A 23,387-nucleotide genomic window follows, 5' to 3' on the forward strand; every position below is an offset into this window, starting at 1 on the left:
CAATCCATTTGAAATTTGGGCCCGGATACTGATTTAAATCGACGGTTTTTTTTAATAAACGACACGCGTGCGCGCGCGTTCGCCCGCAGCTCTTTGCCGGGGCGAAGTTAGCAGCTCCGTCAGAGCCGCTTTGGTCGCCGCGGACCTCACATTCCACCGTCGGTAGTGCAGCTGGAAAAAGCGGATCCACCGCCCCCTTTATACTCCCTTCTTTGTAAGTTTCACGGACCACCTTTACCACTACTGACCAAGTAACCCCTAGTTCTGTGCACACGCCGACTTGCGTTAATATCATTGTAAGTCCTGTGGAATTCATCGGCAAAAAGCGACGAAAATATCCCCGAAGTTTTGTGAAAGTGTAAAATCAGTGGAAACTATTATGGGCGGAAAACTTTAGAGCCAAAGTTTCGCAAAATGTGCATAACGTGATGTGATATTGTGTTTTTCGTATGTGAAAAGTTTTGAGAACCAAGAACAAACAGTTCGCATAGCAGGAAATTTGATCTTTGAAGTTCTACCCATATTGGACTTAATATTATGACTTAAAAGCTTTAAATATATACACACATGCACCACTATTACACAAGCCAAGGAGAATAAAAAAGAGTAATCTAATCACGTCCCAACATAAAAGATTTTTTAAAATGCCAATTTGCTTAAGGTTTATCGGGTTACTTAAACTTCCATGATTTATAAGTAATTCAAAATACATACAATTTGATTAGTAGTCTTAAAACATTGCGGAAAAATTGCAAGTTATTAATGAGTTCATTTCATTATTTTTGCAACACCACAATGGACCCTTAAACAAATCATTGTGGCAAATAAATAATATTCTATAAATTCCTACATTGATATAGTTGCATTATGCGACCGGACCGGGAATCTAACCCGCTACGAGCTCATATTTTGAATATTGGGCTATAGAGGCAGCCGTCTGCTTTGAAAATCCCAATTCATTTGGCTCCTAGTTGTTCATTATCAATTTTATGTTTTTTTTTTTTAAATAATAATGCTCTGCAATTATATTAACGTTTATTATTTGAGAAAAAAAATTGTAAATAAAATGAAATAAATATTGTATTTCAATAGTGAGCTTTTATATCAGGAGCGCAGAGCTTCCGCGGGGCGTCGAAATACGAAAAGCGTCTAAAATTAAACGTCGCGTCGCGGCGCTGCTGGCCAAATCTGGTTCGTATCGCTCCCACCAAACTAACTGCTATTTATAGTGGAGCGCCTTGTATAGGAACTCTCATCAGATAAACTAAATATCGAATTACATTTCGAAACAATATTTTATTTATTTGACATTTCATTCACATTAAAATAAAATAGAAAAAAAATATAATTTCAAAAACTTTCAAAAAAATATTTAGCGATTTTTTTTGCATTTATCTTCTGGCAAGGACAAATAAACAAATTGCCATTATTATTATTGCTATATAATCCGAATCTTTTCAAATACGACATCCTTGAACTGCACCCAAATTTTATATTTAATAAGATAAGATGTCGATTATTTTATTATTTCTGCGCATAAGATTTGCGTGCCAAAAATCGTTAGGTATCATAAATAATTATTAGAACGAAATGAAAGCAGTATGATTTTGAGAAATCGTTTGTCAATCTCAGTAAAAACATATTGATATCAAGTCAGTTAGAAGTATATAGTACTTAAAGCAGTTTGTGTAAAGATATTTAAAAAAATTAAATTGAAAATCAGCAAAACACGGCAACATTTTAAACAAACTGCAAAGGTACAAAATAAATACTGAAGTAGTATAATGTTTAAATATTTCAAATGATAGTCTAGTAATCAAATAATTCCTTCACTGCATTTTAAAAAAGTTAAGCAGTACCGATATAATTACATACTGAGGTAGTTGGGCGAGTCAAAAAACAAAACAAATCAGGAGGTTTAAAATTACGTCAATGTCATCATTATTATTTCATCCTTTTATGTACGCTCCTTGGTTAGAGCATATGGTATGACATACCCGTTTTAATAAACCAGATTTAAAATTCAGGTAACAATTTATTTATTTTTAATTAATATTAAATTAAACCAGCAAAAAACATATTTTTCAATAAATATGTAAAGTAAATTGGACTAGATTGACTTCACGTCACTTTTGGATTTAAAACTAAATCAATCAAAAAATTTGATAAAAAAAAGATAGAAGAAAAATCTCTTTTTATTTTGAATGTGCAGACAGAATATTGCACATTTGTTAAAATATTCGTTACAGCTTTCTTCAAGAAAAAATCGATAATTTACGCCTGAAATTTACTATCAGTTTTATAATACGTCATAAAAACAAAAAGAATGCTTCGTTTTCAAATTTTACATTTTTTTCCTTTTTATTCACATGAATTATTAAATACATTTATTAATATTATATTATATAAATAGCTTCAGAACTAGTATTTTTAAGCCTAGTGAAGTTGCTAGAAATATTTGCAATTTTACATTGTTAAATTTCGATAGCACTTTTAAAACTTAATTGATTTTTTTTATATTGCAAGTGAATTGTATGTATCTACTATGTTTTGCCAATAAACTCCGTATTTTGGCACTGAAACTGAAATAAATATTATGTATACATATGTGATATAATTCTTAGACAATGAGTAACATTAGTTTATATTTTTTACTCGCCATTCGATATATTTATTTAATTATGAGACGTTAAATGATTCATTCAAATTTATATTCAAATAAAAATAATTGTATACAAATTATTTTCAAAGCACATTGGTTAAATTCATGAATTCATGAATTAGTCCAGTTTCTTATGATGTATTTAACTTATATATTTTTTTATGTATTTTTTTATGTAAATTCACGGTTAGAATACTAGTTAACTTTGCAAGGTCGAAATCTTCTTGCTTGCAGTATTTTTTCATGATTTGAAATAAAAAACATTGAAGTTTAAAAAATAATTTAATTGTGAACTCGTGGATCAGAGGTCCATAATAAGGGATGTATTATATAATATAATACTTACCTTATTATGGTTTTAAAAATAGTCATTTATTAAGACGTGCTAGAATTTTAAGTATCGTTTAAAACAAGGTTAAAATACCTTCTTAAAAAAAAATCCAAAACGCTTCTGCATTTAAAAAAAAAACAATTTATGAAAATTATACGAATAAACAATATAATTCATTTGACTTGACATTATGCATGTATCAATATACCAATATATGTATAAATATGTCCTTAAAAATGTCCATTGGGCGTATATATAAATAAAAATATATGTATACTGTCAACATTACGAGTTAAGAATTTAATGATTGATTTTTGAAATCAAGTTTTAAAAGCAAGAGCTATTTCTGTAACTTCTAAGACAGTTTCATTAATTAACCCTCGGTGATGATTATTATTCTGGCTCAATATCATAAGAAGAATCAAGTTATAAAAAATGTAACTGTGTTTTCGTGATTTGAGTTCACAATAAACAATTGACCATGTAATTTAAATAATTATACTGAACCTATTTTTTAATACTATACAAAATGCGAATATTTATCACAAACCAAAAATGCAAAAACTAATATTAGTAAAAAGGATTTATCAGTTTATCCATAGGTGTATGAAAACGTTTCATTTACAAAGTATTAAACGATTTCGTTTGTATAGTAATAAAATACATAATATTGACTAAACAGTCTCTTTTAATTTTAATTTTAAAGTCAAAAAATGATTTGAGTCTACTAATTTAGTTTATTTAAAAAAAAAGAAAACAAATAATCGGACAATAAGGAAATTCAGTGGTTTTTCATGTTTTTATTTTTTGTAAGAATTTTTTTTTTCAATTTTTAAATATCGTCTTATCAGCGCCAAGATTTTTAAAAATGTTGTATTTCTGAACTGACTCCGCGTGTGACGTTAGAGGTTATCTTCTGCTTATTCTCGATCAGTTTCGCCCATTGGTCCATTGACGGCAAGGAAACCGGAAATCTTCCTTAACTCTATTTTCATTGATTGATTCATATGAACCAGTGACGTCGTTCAAATTAGTTCGTTTTTATTATTTTTTTCGTACATTTTCAGGAAACTTTGCCGTGCAATTTAATGCTCCAATTTTTACCGCGCGCAAGAAAACATTTATGTATCCGATTTCCCGTAGGGCTGAAGTTCCTCATTGTTTTATTTTATTTGTTATCAAACTAAGCCATTTTTTAAATATATTTTAATTATGTACCGTATTATTAGCGCTACGATTTTTTTAAGTTTTGAAATTACTGCGCCAGTGATGTCACAACTTCTAGTCGGCGAGTTCTGTCGATTGGCGAGTTGGCTTCTTGAAAACCGGAAATCTATCACAACATTATTTCATTTGTTGATTCGGAAGAACTTGTGACGTAATTCAAAGTAGTTTATTTTTAGTAAAATTATTTTTATAAACTTTTTCATACATTTTTGAGATACTTTGCCGTAAAATTAAATGATCTAATTTTTACCACACATAAACATTTTTCATATTCAATTTCCCCTAGCACTGAACTTCTTCACTGTCCGATTTTTTGTTTTCGTTTAAAAAAATTAAATAAACTAAATTAGTTAATTCAAACAAAAAAAAATATTATTAAAATTATTATATGAAGTTTTACAAAATAAACGCCAAGTCAATAAATGAAAACAGTTTATTGAAAAATACATATAAATTTTGGAAACCTGCTTAGAGGTGTGTAAAGCTCTGTCATAGAACTGATCTAGATCAACGTTCAATTTGATATTGTGTTAACTGATAATATGTCTCTTTATAATTCCTCATATGCATACTCATATTTCCTATTTATCAGAATGAGAATCTCAAATGATTCAGTATATAGTATAGTGTGTAGTGATCAGTGAAAAAAAAAATGTGCAACTAATTCTGATTTTGGGAAGAGTTATCATGTTATACTTGAATAAATAAATAAAAATATAATAACCAAACGATGAGAAGAATAGGAATTAAATAAGTGAAATAAAATACCAGTGAAAAGATTTAAATTAATGATACTTTCCTTCGAATAAATACTAAAAAAAATTGAAAATAATGGATTGAATGATGTGATAAGTTAATTCAGAGGTTTTTTCTTTACAGATATAACCAGCCACAACCATGTCTGATGATGAAGAATACTCGTAAGTATTGCACATATCCAATATAACATCAATTCAGTTGATTTTTAGTCTTTTAATAAAGGTACAGTAAACACATCTCGCATTCTGTTTCTCGTTGTTATCGCAACACATAGTGATTAATATTTGTACACCTATTGTATTGGTCCACATGTGCCCCATTACATAAATAATTAGTTGAAACCACTCCCAAGTAACTAACTGTTAGTGATATTTTGATATGTTTGGGTCTCCCCTAGCATGACTGTAGTTATTTCATGTTAAGAACATATTTCATCTGTAATTTCTGTTTATAGTGGCTCTGAGGAGGAAGTCGAAGAAGTCGTTGAGACGTAAGTGTGAATTTTCTATATTTTTTTTATCTGAATAATTAAGAGGTCGATTTAACTCATGTAACTATTTTAAAACAGTATAAATCAATTAGCCATAGAGCGAAAAATATAGGCCAAACTTGAATAAATGTATCATTGGTAAAAATAAATATTTATATAAAAAAACTTTTTTCTTTGTTACAGGAAGTAAGTGTCACATTTGCCGATACGGTAATAATTGGAAAATTCTTAACAGACTGATGTACATTTTAGAAATGGCGCCATTAAAACTGCAAGAAACAATAACCGCTTTCGCTTTATTAACCTAGTATTACAATATTATTGAAGTGATATTTAATAAGATAATAAAACTAAAAATAATTCAAAAATAATGTTGTTCGGAAAAATAAATTCGAAACAATAGTAGGTACTTAAACAAGTGATGATTTAGAAAATACTTCAGGATTGTGGACATAAATAGTGTTTTATTGGGATTGTGAAAAACGCTAATGAACATAATATATTTTGGTTGTTTGGAGAAGGCAAAATACGTTAACCAATTAATACAAAATTAATGCTGGAAATGAATGTGAAACTGTAAAACTAGTTTAAAAATATTTAAGTACTAAAAATATGAGATGTTTTAGTTCTAGTAAGTCGAAGCATTTCTGTGTGATAAACTTATCTCATCTTCAGAGTGCAGATATTATAATATGTCCATACGCTGTTATTTTACAACAGAAACTGCATTGTAAATAAGCATATTTATAAAATTACAAACATTTACAATACACCAAACAAAAAAAAATCCAAACTTTTCAAGCTGTGATAAACTAATATACTCGTATGTAATTCTATCTTTAAAACTGGTTGGAGACATATTATTTAAAATGCATGTTGAAGATGCGATATTCATGACTGAAAAAGCCCTTGTGAATTTACCAGTTTTTAAGATCAAATTGGAATATCCACTCCCAAAATTTAAAATAAAATATGTTTAAAAGGGTTTTAATGCAGTTTATTAAATACCTACTATTTTACTGTTGGTATTGTATAAGTTTTACAAAATATTGTATAATATATGAATTATAATAGCAGAAAAAACAACTTGTGTGTAGCTTAATGAAGATGTAATTATCTCTGTAACCCCTGTAATACTCGATGAAATAATAACCTCTTAAGAAAACTTTATAATTAATGTAATTTTTTTCTGTCCCCTTCTTTCCGCCACTTTTCCGTTGGCCCCCCTCTGTATGGCGTGCTTCTGATGCAGGCCTGCCCCCAAACAAGAGTAAGTCTCTGTCGTACCAAGTCGTTCTGCTAATAAGTTAAATAAAAAGCTGGTCAGTGAAGAAATTCACATAACTATTTATATTAACAGGGCAACACTGTAACATAACCAACAAAATAAGTCATATACACAACTGAAGCTTTAATTTAATGGCTGAATTTATTTACTCACACATTTATAATGCACCCACACAATTTTGATTTGGAATGTTTTAATTTTAGAAAAATTTGGCATTGGAGTAGCTTTAAATTTGCTCGCTGAGTAATCAATATTTGTATATTTTTACAAAGAATCATATTCTTTCAAATATGATTCAGATTTTTTTGTAAAATTTACACTATTGGCAGAATAAATCAAAAATTGTATTTTGACACAAAAATGATGAGACAAATTAATTAAGATGGTCATTTAATTAATTGAACTGTAAAAAGGGTATAATAAAACAGAATTATACCTCTTTTTAGCTTAAGTTCTACTGAAAGTCTTTCTCTACAAACAAGTTAACACATTTTTTTTCTTTTTTATAGGAGTAGACCATCTATCGCGTAAGTCTGCTCACAGAGTGATGTTGCGTTTACGTATTTTGTTTTATAACTAAATCTAATAATTTACTTCATTTAAACGTTATGCGGATGGTGTAATTACATGCATTTAATTCATTATAATACTTAAAAAATTTAATCACATTTCATGAAGTATTCATGAAGCATGAAATCATCGGAATTTCAACAATAAGTATACATTTATATATATTACTTGGAGTTTTGTGTAGCCTATCCCTAAATACATACAATCAATCGAAATCAACGCCTTCATATTCTAGATGATGTTAATACGACGAAACCATGATCTCATTCATGTTGTCACAAGTCATTCATTTATGTTTCCCTAGATGTGTTTGCATGAATAACATCACCGATCACCCCTTTGTCTTAAATGTTTTCCATGCTATATATGTTTTAAATATATTACAGTTAATAATTAAAGAGGTCGATGTGCATATATTTTTAACCGAATTTGAAACTCTCTGATTGATTTTCTCTAATAAAAATCTTCTGAGTAACTAATATTCAAAATGTTTATTGGGAGTGAGAGATTAATCCATTGTATTGTTTTACAGAGGAGATGGAGCAGCGGGAGACCCAGAATTCATCAAAGTAAGTCTCCATAAAAGTTTTTCAAATCCCTCCAATAAAGTACGAATGTCTTAAACTCATATGACATTTATAAGTCCTGTAAGCAGTTTTATTGAAACTCTCAAATGGACAAATTATTGCCAATCTATTATTTACTTATATGGAAATCAACTAATTTATTAGCTGCCCTGGTCCCGATGCCAGTCCCAAAATTATTTTTTTTTTTTTATTTCTTCATAATACTACTTGCTTATTTAAAGACTGTAGGTACTGATTGAAACTTCACCGTTTAAAACTAAACTTAAAACACATTTAAATTTACAAAATTTTGTTTTTACTTTCATTACATCACTTTCAAATTCATATGAAAAAAAAGTTTACTCGCTTTTAATTGTAAATTATCATGTATTTTCTTTTTTAGCGCCAAGACCAGAAGAGGTCTGATCTGGATGAGCAACTGAAGGAGTACATCAACGAATGGCGCAAACAGCGCTCAAAGGAGGAGGATGACCTCAAGCGCTTGAAAGAAAAGCAAGCCAAGCGTAAGGTGAGAGACATGGAAACAGTTTCACATTATTGTACAAGCACATAATATTATTTTTTTTCTGAAAAAACAGCAGTTTTCCAAATTATGTATGTACATATATCAAAAGGTATATAAATCTGCAGATGAGATAAAAGACAAGAAGGTCTTCGACAGATATTTTTTGGTGGAAATATGCGTTTTTTGGCTTATGACATGTCATTGGCTGGGCTACGGTTTCATCCATTACTTTTAATATTTACCAATCTGCCATTTATACTTAAATTTATAGAATTTCCGCATATATTTTGTAGCAAAGAAAAGAAAAATGTGAATTTGGACGTAATAATAATAAATCTATATTAAATACTGTTTTGTTTTCTAAGGAATGTTATGTTTTTCGTAATAAAGGTATCTCGGGCTGAAGAAGAAAAGCGTATGGCCCAGAGGAAGAAGGAGGAAGAGGAGAGGAGACAGCGTGAGGTTGAGGAGAAGAAACAGCGTGAGATTGAAGAGAAGAGAATGCGTCTTGAAGAGGCTGAGAAGAAACGTCAAGCCATGTTGCAAGCCATGAAGGATGCCAACAAGACTGGACCTAACTTCACCATCACAAAGAAAGACAACAACGTAAGCTTTACAACATTTACTACATGTCAATGCTTTACAGGAAAAGAACTATATTTATTATAATATTTTTCAAAGTATCTTTTATTGATTTTTGAGTGCCTAAGTAGTGAAACTACTTGACTGACTAGTTAGTGCATACCATGCATATTCTGGGTTTGATTTCTGAAAAAATTGAAGTGAAAATGTGTTTTTTCACTACAGTATCTCATAGTCCCTGGACTAGCATCTGAAGCATAAGATATAATAGTATGTCTGCCTTCATGTGACAATTATAAAAAAATGCTGACATTTTTGTACTAATAATAGTGTCGTAGCATAATTTTTGGTGTACAGTGCATAGCACCATTAGATGAACATTGATGAAGACAAAAGTTATGCGTATTCTTACAGATAGTTAAAATGCTTTTATTCTCTGTTTGTAGTTCAACCTATCCTCCGCCCAGATTGAAAGAAATAAGACCAAGGAACAGCTGGAAGAAGAAAAGAAAATCTCCCTCTCTTTCCGTATCAAACCCCTGGATATTGAACACATGAATATTGACAAACTCCGTTTCAAGGCCCAAGAACTGTGGGACTGCATTGTAAAACTCGAGACTGAGAAATACGATCTTGAGGAACGTCAGAAGAGACAGGACTATGACGTAAGTTCCCAATTCTGACATCAAATATTGTGTACATATATTATATTAAATTTAATTCCACCATGGATTTTCCCGAAAAATCAAACATAATTTTCATTGCAGTTGAAAGAGTTGAAGGAAAGACAAAAGCAACAGTTGAGGCATAAAGCCCAGAAGAAGGGTCTAGACCCCGAAGCCCTCACCGGCAAGCACCCTGTAAGTAGTTTTGGCACAAAAGTTTATATTAAGAGCAACTAATGCAAAAACGTTTATTTATTGGTTATATTTTGTTTTTTAGCCTAAAATCCAAGTTGCCTCCAAATATGAAAGGCGTGTGGACACCAGATCGTACGATGACAAAAAGAAATTGTTTGAAGGCGTAAGTACGGAATTTGTTAAAAATATAGAATTTTTTCATAGAATAGAAAAAAAATGTAAAAACATTGTAAATCTATTTATAATTTTAAAGTGAAGTTTACATCAACAAGAGCTATACAGTAGCAGTAAGCATGAATTATAAAAGAGAGAGGTCATAAACATGATTTCCCTCAATACACTATGTATTTGATAAATGTTCATCCTTACATACAGTTGTCTTTTAAGGTGTTTAAAATAGTGAGGGATCATTTAAGACACTGCAGTAAACCCTCTAATTGATTGTGAGAATTCAATTGCTTAAATTTTCAGGCACATAATTTATTTTTAGTACGAGAGTTTGTACAGCTGGTTTTGCTTCATGAATATGAGTTTGGATTGGAAGAAAAATGTAACGAGTAATAGTAAAATAGTAACTGAAAGAAATAGAAGAATAGTAAATGAATAATTGATATGAATAATTTTGATTAAAGATAAACTAACCTGAATTTATAAATTACAATAGAATGTAAATTTTAATTATAGGTTCTCCTGAAAAATTTACATTTTATTACCATCAATGTGTACATAGTGATAGCTTAATATGTACTAAATTGGACATTTAAATACAACATTTTCAATTCAATATTGTTTGCGCAAAATTTTATTATCATTTAATTGGAGGGTTGACTGTACAGATTTATTTTAAACGATTAAAAAAATATTTATGGCAAACAGAAACAATTTATGAAACTGTTAATTTATCTGGTACAGGGATATGACACAACATACGCAGAATTAAATGATAAAACATGGAATGATCGAATGACGGCATTTATGAAACGCAATAAAAGTAAGCTCATATTTTGGAAATGGAAGTGAATGCACCTTGTGATGATTACGTTATGTTTACCATGTGTTAATTTATTTTCATTCCACGTATGTTTTTTTCCTATGTGAATTCCATTATTTAAGTATTAGAACTTATAATTTCCATTTTATTTATATAAAAGTATTTGTGTTTATTATATATGGACACTTGCATTTATTTCCCCACTTTGTTCATTTTTGCATCACCCCGTTATTTTTCATCCATCATTATTAAAGACTCAAAAAAATCACAGAAATGAAGTCCGAAAGCTGTCTTTGTCTTGAAAGTCCTTGTCTTGAGTGTTAATTTGTTATTTCACCTGTAATTAACATTCTCCATAGGGTCTAGAAACATTCAACAAGGATATTATGGAACGCCTTTGGCAAGACAAGACTGACCAATTTGGTGGACGCCAGAAGGGTAAGTATTTTTGTAAAACTAACAAGTCAACATAATAAGGAATTGCTCCGTTGGCATGCTGTATATTAATTTGTAGTTTCCCATACATTATATTTCAACGATTCTACATAATGTATTTTGCGACGGTATAATCTATTTATTTTCAAGAACCCACAGCTAATGCAGTTATAATAGAAATATTTAAAAAATAATCACGTTTAGTAATAAACGTACATGTTTATTAATATAATCTATAAGAGATTTGGTTATAAATTTGGCAAAAAAAATACACAATTACGTATTATCCTAGTTGATTAGGCCCATTACTGAATGACTACATATCTATAATATGTTTTGTTTAAAATCACTAAGTTAAATTTATTATGCTGATCTGTTTCAGACCTTTGAACGATATTACAACTCTAAATTTCTTCTTATCAGTTTTGGAGTTGGTCAATTTTAATGGCATGGCAATTTATTCTGAAATTGAAGGTGTACTTAGAAATACGAACATAAAACACGGAATGTATATTACAAAACAAGATTTACTCACAGTCATGGATTTTTCGATTTATTTTCATTTTTAAAATTTAAAAATAAAAAAATATTTTAAGAGAAAAAATGATTTATGTAAATACTTCCTTCTTTTTTTCTCCTTATATATATTAAATATAATTAATATAAGGAGAAAAAACAATTAATGCTTTGAGCCCATTTGAGTGACGCCTTCAATTTTACAAGATTGAAAATGTTTTATTATACAGATTTAGATTTTTGAGTAATCAAATGTTTTTTGATACCCAATATATTTTTTTCCAAAGAGACTTGGAAATATTACAAAATAATATATGCATTGCAAAATTTTTGGAAATACTGAACTTAAGGTAGATTAAAGATTCACGTCAGAAATTATTAATTAAACAAATGCAAGGAATCAAATAGCAATCGCATCTAAATTAAAGAATGATTTTTTTGAAAACGATTGCCTGGCAATTTTCTCAGGGATTTGCTACTCCCAAATAGAATTTGTGAATTATCGAGTTTAGTTTCATAAATCGACTTTTCATGGAAAAATATTAAACGACTTATACAAGTAATACACATTTAGGTATGCAGAATTACGTTTGTAGAATAAGTGATATTTTTATGTCAATTTCAAAACAAAACAAAACAAATAAAGTTGAGTTGGTATAATAAATTGTTTTGATGGTCAAAAAATCGCTAAAGTGATGCAACACAATGTCCAAATCACTATCTTTATGTTTTTTTTGCACCACAACAGGCGAGGAGTTCAAATTTTAGTGGTGAATTACAACACAGAACACCCGAGCTTTAGAAAAATCACATTTTAATTTTTGTGTTCTCACCAGGAATCGAACCTGGAACCTTCTATGTGTGAGTCAAGCGTCTTAGCCATTACGCCACGGATGCTGCTAATATTTATTCACCATGGCCCACCATCAACCATGAAGTATCGAGTTAATTTGTTCTGAATTAGAAATCTATAAATAACACATTGTATAGAAAAATTATAATATAATTAACATTTCATCTTCTTTAGCCAAGCTACCCAAATGGTTCGGTGAGCGACCAGGCAAGAAGGCCGGAGAGACCGATTCCCCCGAAGGTGAGGAAGACGTTAAGGCTGATGCCATCGAGGATGATGATGAGCCCGCCTTCGAACCTGAGCCTGCGGAGGAAGAGGAGGAAGAAGTGGAAGAGGAAGAAGAGGAAGAGGAAGAAGAAGAGGAAGAAGAAGAGGAGGAGGAAGAAGAAGAAGAATAAACACAACACAAGACATAGTAAATATCATAAAGCTCAATAAATTTCTTAGATTTTCATGCCTGTTTTTGTAGTTTTGTAAGTGAAATCATATCAAATCGAATTTTTCTGGATTATTTTGCCGTGTGTAGTTTGCACTCTTTGCCGACGTTTCAGATCGCATTGCAGCGAAACGAAACGTCGACAAATCAAAACATAAATGGCGGTACATATAAAAGGTTATAGTGCAATATGTTGCAACCCACTATCTCCTAATTTTAGAGAGGGTAAAAACATTACCGTGTCGAGACATATTGTTTTTAAATGTGATTGGACATATTGGTCCTAATTTTTGAAACGCTGATCTTGCAATTTCTTTTAAGTCAAAGAATTTTTGTGGGCTATGACATTTTTCCAGTACATGAAAAATGCATTTTTAAGCGCTTCTGCATACTTAGTCCAAGTCATTTTCGTACTTTTGTGGGCTGAGACATATTCCACTAAAACCGTCTTTATGTTTTTTTAAATTGTTATTTAATTACTACAATGCAAATAATTTGATTTAATTTAGATTAAAATTGTTTTCAGATAACGGTCACATCATCTTGGTACGTCAAGTGGAACAACAGTGTTGTTGGAGAAATCTTCTTATCTGTGTAACTAAGTTCCATAATACACAAAAGTTATTGTTAAAAAAATCACATAACGTTTATTTATTAATAATTTATTTGTAACATTAATTTTCAATAATTTGTAACTACAATCTATGGCTTTTGTTACTAGTTTGGTAACACAAGTTGGCAAGAAACAATAAACATTTTCACCAAAAATAATGTCTCTTAATTTTATTAATTTATACTAAAATGCTGAAGTAGTTTTGGATGAAAATTTATGTACTTTTAAGTATTATTCTTAATTTTATTATATTTGATACCAATTGTTTTATCAAACAGAAAACGAAAATGTATTTATAAAGAATATAGAAATAACCATTTTGTAACTTTCATTTAACTTGGCGCTGTGCTTTTATTAATGTTATTATTCCCACTAGATAAAATATAGTTACTAGCAATGCACAAGATAAATTTATGATTAATTATAATTTTTCAATTGGCTATTTTTGTACTTTTGTAAGTGAAAAACTGTTATGCAAGTAGTCAATTTATAAAGTCCCAAAAAAATAATCTTTCTAAGTTCTAAACTTCAGTCAACCCGTGTTAATCATGTATATTTTTAAGTATGATTTTTATTTTATTTTTGTTGTAAAATATTTTAGGATGAGTAAATTCTAGTCTGTAAAGAGTTGAATGTCGAATAAATTTCATACTATCAGCAAAATTAAGCGCCTAATTATTAATATTCAATACTCACACAGCACACATGGAATTAAAATACTACAAATCCAAATGTATTCATAAAATGCACAGATAAAGATTCAGAAATGAAAAAATTCTTAAAACATTGAATAAAATTCTTAAAAAATTGAAAAATGTATGTAAGTATAGTGCACATATTTTCCCACTGGTATTTATTCATTATTCTGAGACTTCTTCGTTGATAAATGTTTCAACTGAAAATAATTTGACAAAAAACTATTTTTAAAAGAACGTAACGATGGTCTAGTAGACAAACATGCTAATTACAGAATCGGTATTTTTTTCAGAAGATCAGTTAAAAGTTTGACAAGTTGCTTTTTTGTCTTTGTTTTCACGTCGCTTATTATGAATATGGTTCTTTATATTTAGCACATTCGTCTTCTAGAACACTGATAATATATTGGGCTGACTAAAAAAATCTGCAGCTTTTAATGATAAACTTTATGCTACTTAATGTTGCTATTACCGACCTGTGTAATGTAAAACAAAATTGTAAAAAATAGTATGGTGATAATAGAATGGCTGTATGACTTATTTAGAAGTTGCAGTTATTTACTATAATATACTTTTCTTTTAAGTCCCTGGGCCTGCAAAAGGGCCTTATGGCTTTTTTTTTTACCTAACTCTTTACTGACATGAATGTTTCCCAACCTGAAGGGCCACTGATTTTAGTTTGGTGTACCTGCACTATGTGCATTACCACCATTACAAAACTGAAGTTAAATATTTCAAACTGAATTTATTTCAAAACTTATCACTTTCATAGGGAAAGAGACTAGAATTAAAAAACCCTATTCGAGCCTTATGGCTCGGGTCTCTTCCCCTAAATCACCTTACAAGTGCCACCGAAGGCTAGGAAGGTAATGTCTTCCAAATTCAAAAACTGTGGTTTCTTCATTCTTGCCCTGGTAAAAGGCGATGTACACATCCACAGCAGTCAAACAATATCAAATAGTGCAACTAGCAAAGAAACAAGAAATGGCTAAAATAATCATTTATTTATGTTGTACTTACAATATATGTAGTTAGCATGTATCAGATAATATAAAATAAAAATCTACATAAAGGAATTTGAATACTTAAGATGCACAAACTAGCTTGCTGCTGGCCTTTTGCGAAATATTTATCTTGTCTCCCAAACTTAGAGCCATCCCCTGGGAACGAGAAAATTAGATTAATATCCATAACATAAATACATATAAATATGGCTGGGTCCTCTACTAACTCCAGACTAACAACTAGCATAAAAAATTCCAACCTCTGGACAAAGCGGGGAGCAGAAGATTGAAAAAGAATCCATAATAAGTCATAGGGATTTGTTTGTTACAAGGTAAAATACAAAGCTAACGCTCTTTTCGGCAATGTGCAGCTAGTACACATTGCATCTAATAACTTTAATATCTCCATAAATATAATAAATTCTGGGTAAAGGTTTTCGATATTCCTCCGTTATACATTTACATATCGGTTAAAATACCTTTTGATCACATAATTAATACTTATTAGGAACAGAAAGAGCATTTTATCACAAATCGGAGATAAATCACCAGTAAAATAGAAGGTTTACCGCACATTTCGCATAGTATGAAGTAGCTCTCTGGATTTTGTTACGTGCAGTTCTTTACGTTACGAGCTCGTTACGAGCATGAGCTATTGAATTTTAATGTTTTTAACAATAAGATTAAAAATATTATAACTTTTGACTTCAACTTTAAATAATTGAAGCAATTGCCTATAAATATTCCATTTTTCCAATTAAAAACCTCTAATTTTTGCATGTGTAGTTATTACATAGCACCGTAAAGAGACGACGTTTTTGGCACAGTAAGGAAAGGGTTAAAGTAGTAAAGGCTATTGTTAAAATCAACAAAAACAAAGTACATAAAGCAAAACGACTTCAATGAGTTTTTTGTAGTTTCCTCTTTAAAAAGAAAATGTAGAGTTCCTGATTGAAACCACAGACGTCAACTCAAACGATAGATAGCAGAGAGAGAGCAAAAACAGTATAAAAAATGCACCGTGAGTGGTAAGGGCGTTCAAAACACACATAAACAGCCTATTACAGTTGTAATGTACATACAGCCTTATACATACATACATAATATTATATGTATTTATATTGGAGAGTCAGAAGTTAAAAAACAGATAAATATTTGACCCACATATAAAACATCTTATAATATTATTTAAGTAAGCATTGTTTAATTAATACACAAAACAGAGTTCAAATAAAATATTTGAGCAACAAATCCACAAACATAAAAAATAAATTGACTATGAAATAAAAATGGAAATAATATATTTGCTCCCTAGTTATAAGCATATGGCATCCACAAATGGCCTCCTAGACTTTTTGTCAGCTGCCAGCTTCTGCGCATCCTCCCAAGTCAAGTCCTGCGTCCTGTAAAACTGTTAGCAGCAGATGTCTAGAGCCTTACACCTTGTAAAGTAGGTAAACATGACTAATGCTCTTGGAAGGTATCTGCACTATGTGGCATTTATCACACCTCTACCCGGTGACAGCAAAGTTGTTACTGGAAGTGCTGCTACACATTTACACAATCATAATAAGAGATAGACTAACCTGGCTCTTGGCTCTAATTCTTATATGCCCAACGACTGGCGCATCTGGCTTGTTAAATGGCTTTTCTATACTAAGATTGGCAAGGGCATCTTCACCAAATATGGAGCGAGCGTACATGTTTGCTGCCATAAACCCACACTGGCCAGACAAAGCCTGTAAAAGGAGACCAAATTAGTCAGTACATCAAGTATCAGAAAATCTGTATGATGTGAGAATCAGTATTTTTAGATCAAATAAATACATATGAACATCATTTCTCTGTCCGCACCCAGTGGGGCATAGAGTACAAAATTAGTGTTTCAATGAAGAAGTTCAGTGTCACGGGAAACTGGATGTAAAAATTTTGTTTGGATATAAAAAAAATTAGAGCATTTAATCGAATGAAAAAATGTATAAAAATAAACTACTTTGAACTATGTCATCTGAAAAATCAACCGATGATTGTGTTGTCATAGATTTCCTTTTTCTGGGAAGCCAACTCACCATTCAATCGAACTCACCAATGAGAATTTGTGACATAGTAATCACAAAACTTAAAAAAATCATAGCACTGATAATAACAATACAGAAAAATAAAAAAAATAATTGTTTTTGGTTTAATTTGACAATCCAATAACAAATAAAAATAAAACACTACTTCCTCATTGCGGCGTATCTGGTCATTTTTTTTTACATCAAAATGCAAGATGATCAGTCTTTTTTTTTTAGTAAAAAGAAATATTAGCGTTCTTATAATTTATCAAAATATTTCAATTTTGGTGGCCATTTTCAACGAGTTGTAAATAACTCACAATTATAAAATGGAAATCAAGTTGGGGTAGAGCGAGTTTCGAACCTCGAACCTCTGATCCGTGAGTCCGCAACACTAGCCACGGGACCACAACCTGATTCTGATTCAAGCCCAGAGAGAGTGAAATAATGAAATGTAGAACCACCTTAAGAACAAATATTTCCCATCAACCCTGCTATTTAAACCCAGGCAAAAATGCGCCAACCATTACACTACGAGGCAGACTAATCTCCGTTTGTTTTCCTTTTTTGGGATTTTTACCTGAGAATAGCCATCGAGTCAAAAAATACTCGTCGAGGGTGATGGTTATTTTTCACATAAAAAACTGTATTGTTTATTCGCCCGGACACAGAGAGAAAAGAGATAGTAGCTAGTTAACATACATAATAATACAATGTTTAAGTGAAAAATACAAACCTATATATATTTATTTATTTAAGTAATGTTGTTGTAATATTTTCACATTTTTTAATGTGTCCACTGAGACATCCCACCCATCCATCAGAAGAAAAATGTACATGTCGCACACCCGTACGTATTTAGTCTAAATTTGTCTGTTTTGAATTATGAATGCAATTAAACCACATATTTGTTTCCTCTTTCTTAGGATAACATTCAAATATCTATATGATTTTTTAAAAATAAGATATATCACAAACTTCAGTATTCGTTGAAATCAATTGGGTAAAATATCGAGAAGAACAGTGCGGTAATTATGATGCTACAGTGATCTTATCATACTTTAATAGAAGAACAAGCAAATACCACAAAAAATACTGGGCATTATAATGTCAATATACATTAAGTTACAAGCACTAATAAAATTAAAAGTTTATTTTTGCTCTTCTGCAAAATGGCCGATTTAGACATACCACAGTGTACTTGAGGGTATTAGAAGCAAACTTAGAAATCTCCACCAAAAACGGAAAATGAGTTATTATTGATGCCAAAATAAACTATATTTAACCTACCTACATAAATAATAGCATAATTCAAAACCGTCTTTAAATCTTACAAAAACGGATTCCAATTATAATTGACACTGCAAACTTAGCATTCTCCATTGAGTTGGTGAAGCATAATTAGAAATCTCACAATCAGCCAATCTTCGAAAATTTCTTCGAAAACAACATAGTCACCTCATACATTTGGAGTTGGTTGTGATATTTTGAAAGTAAATTTTTTGTTGAAATATCATAGAATTAAGGTGTTTTAAGTACGAAAAAGTTCCAATCAATTAATATGGATATCCATCCTACCCGTTATAAACAAAACAGCTAAAAAAAAAGTGCTAAGAAATATGAAAAATAGTCGAATAAAGAGGTAAGAAATGACAATTATTTTTCGTCTTGGCACAAAACATTATAATTTTGCTTTTTTTTATTTGAAAAATCTCAAATGCACGTCATGAAATTTTTATTTTTTAATATGTCAATGATATAATAATACAGTTTGTTTGTTTTCAGATATGAACCAAAACAAATCTTAGAATATGGCATGTGTGGACATAAAACGAATGCATTTAAATGTTCTACTAGTTCTTAATGTTGAAAATAAAATACAGCACTCGACAACTTGGAAATCTTAAAAATTACTAAAAACCATTAATAAAAAGAAAAGAAATAATATTTCCTTTAGTCCAACCCCGTCTAGTTTTAAAGATTGTATCCATTTCGCTTCACACCTCCCATTTTACAAGAACAACATAACAAAAGGATTTGACTTATTAGCTCCATCTGTTTCGATTTAATATTTAGTAAACACTATTAAAATTCTAATAAGATTCATTTGTTTATTATACCTTGATTAAGAACCTATGAAACCGGTCAGTAGAAAAATTAAAAAATAAGTGGTCAAAATAAAGTTGTTTTATATTTATTTTATTCATTTAACTTCAGTTAAGAAAGTAATTTTTAATTATTCGCTTTATTTTATCCACTCATTTTATATAAGATATTCTTTACTATTGTATATTCTACACTGTACTTTTAAAAAATCTACCTCTTTAATTTTTTATAAATTCGATATTATTGATATCTCCACCCAGTAATAAGCAAAATTAGAAATATCCTTTCTCTTGATTATACTAATTAGATATCTCCACATTTTTGTAGCATAACCAGCAACGTCCAGCAAAAGTATTTTATAATGAATCCATGTTTTCCAAAATAGTGGATATTTTTTTTTAAAGTTATAAGTTTTTCGCAAATATCTCAGTAACAATGGAAATTTCTAAGTTTGCTTCTGATTGAACTTCTGGGAGTGCGATGTGATGTATGTGTCAAGAAAATAAAATATGAAATCACAACGGACATTTACCATATCAGGAGTTAGACATTTCATATTGGTGGAGCTGAGCAAGTGCTGCAGATACTCGTGTAGATCCGTAAGGTTGGTGTTAACTGAAACTTTGTTTTCCCACTCAAAGTTGGCCCACATTTGTCTAAAGTCAGTGTCGCTGCAAGAAGCAGGCTCGATGTAATCCATTATGTCCACATGGATGTCATTGAGGACTACCACATTTCTGTCGGACGCAGCACCAGTTACATCATAAACTGCAAAGAATTAGGTTATTTATTACAACAGACATAGAGAACCGCTTTGAGGAGGAATATGGAAGCCAGGGGAATTAGGCACTGCTTATATGCCCATATGGAAAGCACGCCCCTGTTTATGGAGTGAACTTATGAGCTGTCATTGGTAGGTTTAGTTCATTATTAATTATTCTACGTATATGTGAACATCCATACTTTTTCATTTCTTCCATCTGTTGACTTTTGCGAGGTATAAAAATCTGAAACCTTTATTGATGTGGGTCAAATTGAGTTGACTGAATTATTTTACCTACTAGGCAATGCCTAAAAAAACTTTTCTGTATTATTAATATTCAAAGCATTAACTTTGTGGTCAAACATTTCACTAAATGTTAATTAATATTTGTATATAACCACTGACCGACTTTTCTATGTCTACCAGTTTCGAGACGTACCTGTCTCTTCGTCAGGACACCAATTAAACCAACATGCAAAACCACTATACACCTTCATCATAGTTTTTGCACAAAAATATAAAACCAACATGACATGCATTTTAATAAGCACATGCACTGATTAGGACAAACATGCACTGATTAAATTACGAAAATATTATATGTTGTTTGAGAAATAGTTGAAAAAAGTTAGAAAGGATGGAGGAAGGGGGTGAGCTTAATAGGTTTAGGGTGACCGTTGCAGTGAAACATCGTATAACGGACTACATTGAAAGGTAAAAAACATAATTATATAAACATAACTTGAAATGCACAATTAACACATGTGAATAAAACAAAAAAATTAATACATATTTTAACAGCAAAAGATAGACTTTTCAGCCTCTTAAATTTAACTTGGGTAACCCTCCCTCACCGGTGATGTGTAGCTAGTACACATTGCGTCTAATAACTATATATCTTTATAAATATACATGTAGTGGCGTTACGCGTCCACTACATGTCCAGTCGTGTAGTCTAGTACTAGCTACTTAGTAGCTATCGGAAAGTTGGCGCGGGTGCACGTTTCGCCCGAGTCGTTAGCGATACCCAATGTTTTTTTCATATTTTCAGCAGTTAGATTTGAAATATTATCATCTTTGAATTAAATTATGGTTAATTAAAGCCATTCCCTATAAATATTCCATTTTTCCCTATTTAAACCTCTTATTTTTTTAATGTGTAGTGACTACACAGCACCGTAACGCGCGGGTGTTTTTAGGACAGTAAGGGAAAGGCTAAAATGTGGCAATGCCTGCAAAATATAAATAGTGTAATTACTTCCTCCACATACCCAAAATTGTTTTAAGACCATGGGTTTTATTATTGGTTTCACTAAAAAAAAGCAATGTTTTTTGTCAATAAAAGAGTTACTCTTTTAAAATATTCATTTTCATGTATTGCGATTTTAAATGAATTTAACTCTACTACTTTCACTGTGAGTTTGGCAAATTATGTGCAGGGCCTTTGTTCGATATTGCCATTCATCCTCATGACCATATTGCTAATACGAATGGTGGCATAATATAAATAGTGTACAAACCAATATTTCCAAAGATGATTCCATTTTCAGTAGAAGCAACTTTAACATGCGCTTTTATGGTACAGAAATCATGGGGAGCCAATACAACTGGTGGTGGCCTTTCCACAAGACTAAGGTCACCCAATGTAGCCATTTCAAGGGTACAGTTTTGAAGAGTATCACCTGAAACAAAAATACAAATAATACTGGTTTTGCATATCACAATATACCAAAAATGCACAAGAAACATCACATTTCCGAATGTGTATAAATAAAGGAAAACAAAACAAATTTCAGAAGTCAGGAAAAAGTATAAGTTGAATAATTGAAGACAAAAACACTTAATTAAAATGAGCATTTTGTGGAATATCCAGGAAACAAAATCCATAAACACAAGTTAATTGAAATTTGGCAATTACATACCAAAATGTTTTTATTTATAAATTTATTGAACATACAAATATATTTATCTCCAGAGAATCTAAATAACATTTGAGTATTCAAGAATAATATCGTTGGGTAATTACTACACTAGGTAACTTAAAAGTAAGACATTTTGAATTACCCACTTAAACACACATTTGTATTTTTTTTTATTTTATTGGAAAGCCAACAGACATTTATAAGATACAATTATATTATAAATACGTATCATAAAGTCCAATTAGAGGCTTTCACATAATATTGTTATTGTAAATGTTGTCACATAAAAATTATACATAAAATAATTAATAACACAACTTATAATATTACTAAAAATGTAAATGTAATACACATATTAATGAAAATATATGTACTTTTTAATATTGGCCACACAGTTGCACGTTATAATATCTACGAGTAATACAACTATAGTTGACCATACAGTGTACATTTTTCTTCATGAATGCTACAAATAGCCAGGTCGTGATTTATTGAAATTATATTATGATGATTTGAATGCATGACTTGTCTATTTGTAGAATTTATGGAAGAGGATAAAAAAAATGTTTTTAGTGGGTAACTCACAAATACTGATTTTAAAGTTACCTAGTTGTAGTAATTACCCCGCGATATGGAGTGTCCTCTGGTTAAGTTAGTCTCCATCTAACATGGATCAGCCTGACTACGATGGAGGTTTTTTGTGAATGAAATTGTAAGCGGTTTTATATCAAAGACAGTTATTAAGATAGCTAGAACTACTTATTTAAAAATAAATATAACAACAACAACAAACCATCACGCCGTTTCCCCGTAAGTGTAGGCAGAGAGGATAGAACGCCACAACACTCTATATTTGCATACAGATCTTGCTTCCTCTACATTCATACATCTTCTCATGCACGCGCGCCGATTATTCCGACTTTTGACATGTCCATCTTCAAATATTTGTTGGATTTGGTCATGCCACGTCTTTCTCGGTCTTCCTCTATTTCTGCATCCATCGACATTTGCACTGTAAATATTCTTAGCCGTTCTTTTGCTGTCCATTCGTTCTACATGTCCAAACCAGCGCAGAGCTCCTTTCTTGATTTTGTCGATAATGCTTGTCTCAGCCTTACATAATGTACGGATCTCA

General features: G+C 30.7%; 2 protein-coding genes across 26 annotated transcripts; one reads left to right on the top strand and one right to left on the bottom strand.

Moving 5' to 3' along the window:
- Positions 1 to 121: 121 nt before the first annotated feature.
- Positions 122 to 13,860, top strand: up (Troponin T, skeletal muscle). Of its 25 annotated transcripts, XM_088236321.1 has the most exons (15): positions 122 to 214; positions 5,100 to 5,140; positions 5,434 to 5,469; positions 5,653 to 5,655; positions 6,722 to 6,739; positions 7,267 to 7,284; positions 7,860 to 7,896; positions 8,297 to 8,422; positions 8,810 to 9,025; positions 9,448 to 9,666; positions 9,769 to 9,861; positions 9,944 to 10,024; positions 11,212 to 11,290; positions 12,831 to 13,071; positions 13,619 to 13,860. In XM_088236321.1, the coding sequence occupies exons 2-14, from the start codon at positions 5,118 to 5,120 to the stop codon at positions 13,052 to 13,054; spliced, it is 1,173 nt and encodes a 390-aa protein (XP_088092447.1). In that variant the 5' UTR covers positions 122 to 214; positions 5,100 to 5,117; the 3' UTR covers positions 13,055 to 13,071; positions 13,619 to 13,860. The 25 variants fall into 25 exon arrangements, with proteins under 25 accessions (XP_088092447.1, XP_088092441.1, XP_088092443.1 ...); XM_088236315.1 differs by lacking the exons at positions 5,653 to 5,655; positions 7,267 to 7,284; positions 11,212 to 11,290 and adding an exon at positions 10,774 to 10,852 and having other exon boundaries at positions 122 to 296; positions 5,434 to 5,473; positions 6,722 to 6,752; XM_088236317.1 differs by lacking the exons at positions 5,653 to 5,655; positions 7,267 to 7,284 and having other exon boundaries at positions 122 to 296; positions 5,434 to 5,473; positions 6,722 to 6,752.
- A 1,525-nt stretch (positions 13,861 to 15,385) lies between these two features.
- Positions 15,386 to 22,052, bottom strand: betaCOP (coatomer subunit beta). The gene is made up of 4 exons (XM_088236322.1): positions 21,851 to 22,052; positions 20,094 to 20,335; positions 16,991 to 17,143; positions 15,386 to 15,560 (listed from the first exon to the last, which is right to left on the bottom strand). Exons 1-4 carry the CDS (start codon positions 21,981 to 21,983, stop codon positions 15,486 to 15,488), a joined length of 603 nt encoding a protein of 200 aa, XP_088092448.1. The 5' UTR covers positions 21,984 to 22,052; the 3' UTR covers positions 15,386 to 15,485.
- Positions 22,053 to 23,387: the final 1,335 nt, after the last annotated feature.

This window comes from Micrasema longulum, unplaced genomic scaffold (genome assembly GCF_059751315.1).
Source record: "Micrasema longulum isolate JH-2025_06_02 unplaced genomic scaffold, ASM5975131v1 h1tg001533l, whole genome shotgun sequence".
NCBI classification, from domain to species: Eukaryota; Metazoa; Arthropoda; class Insecta; order Trichoptera; family Brachycentridae; genus Micrasema; species Micrasema longulum.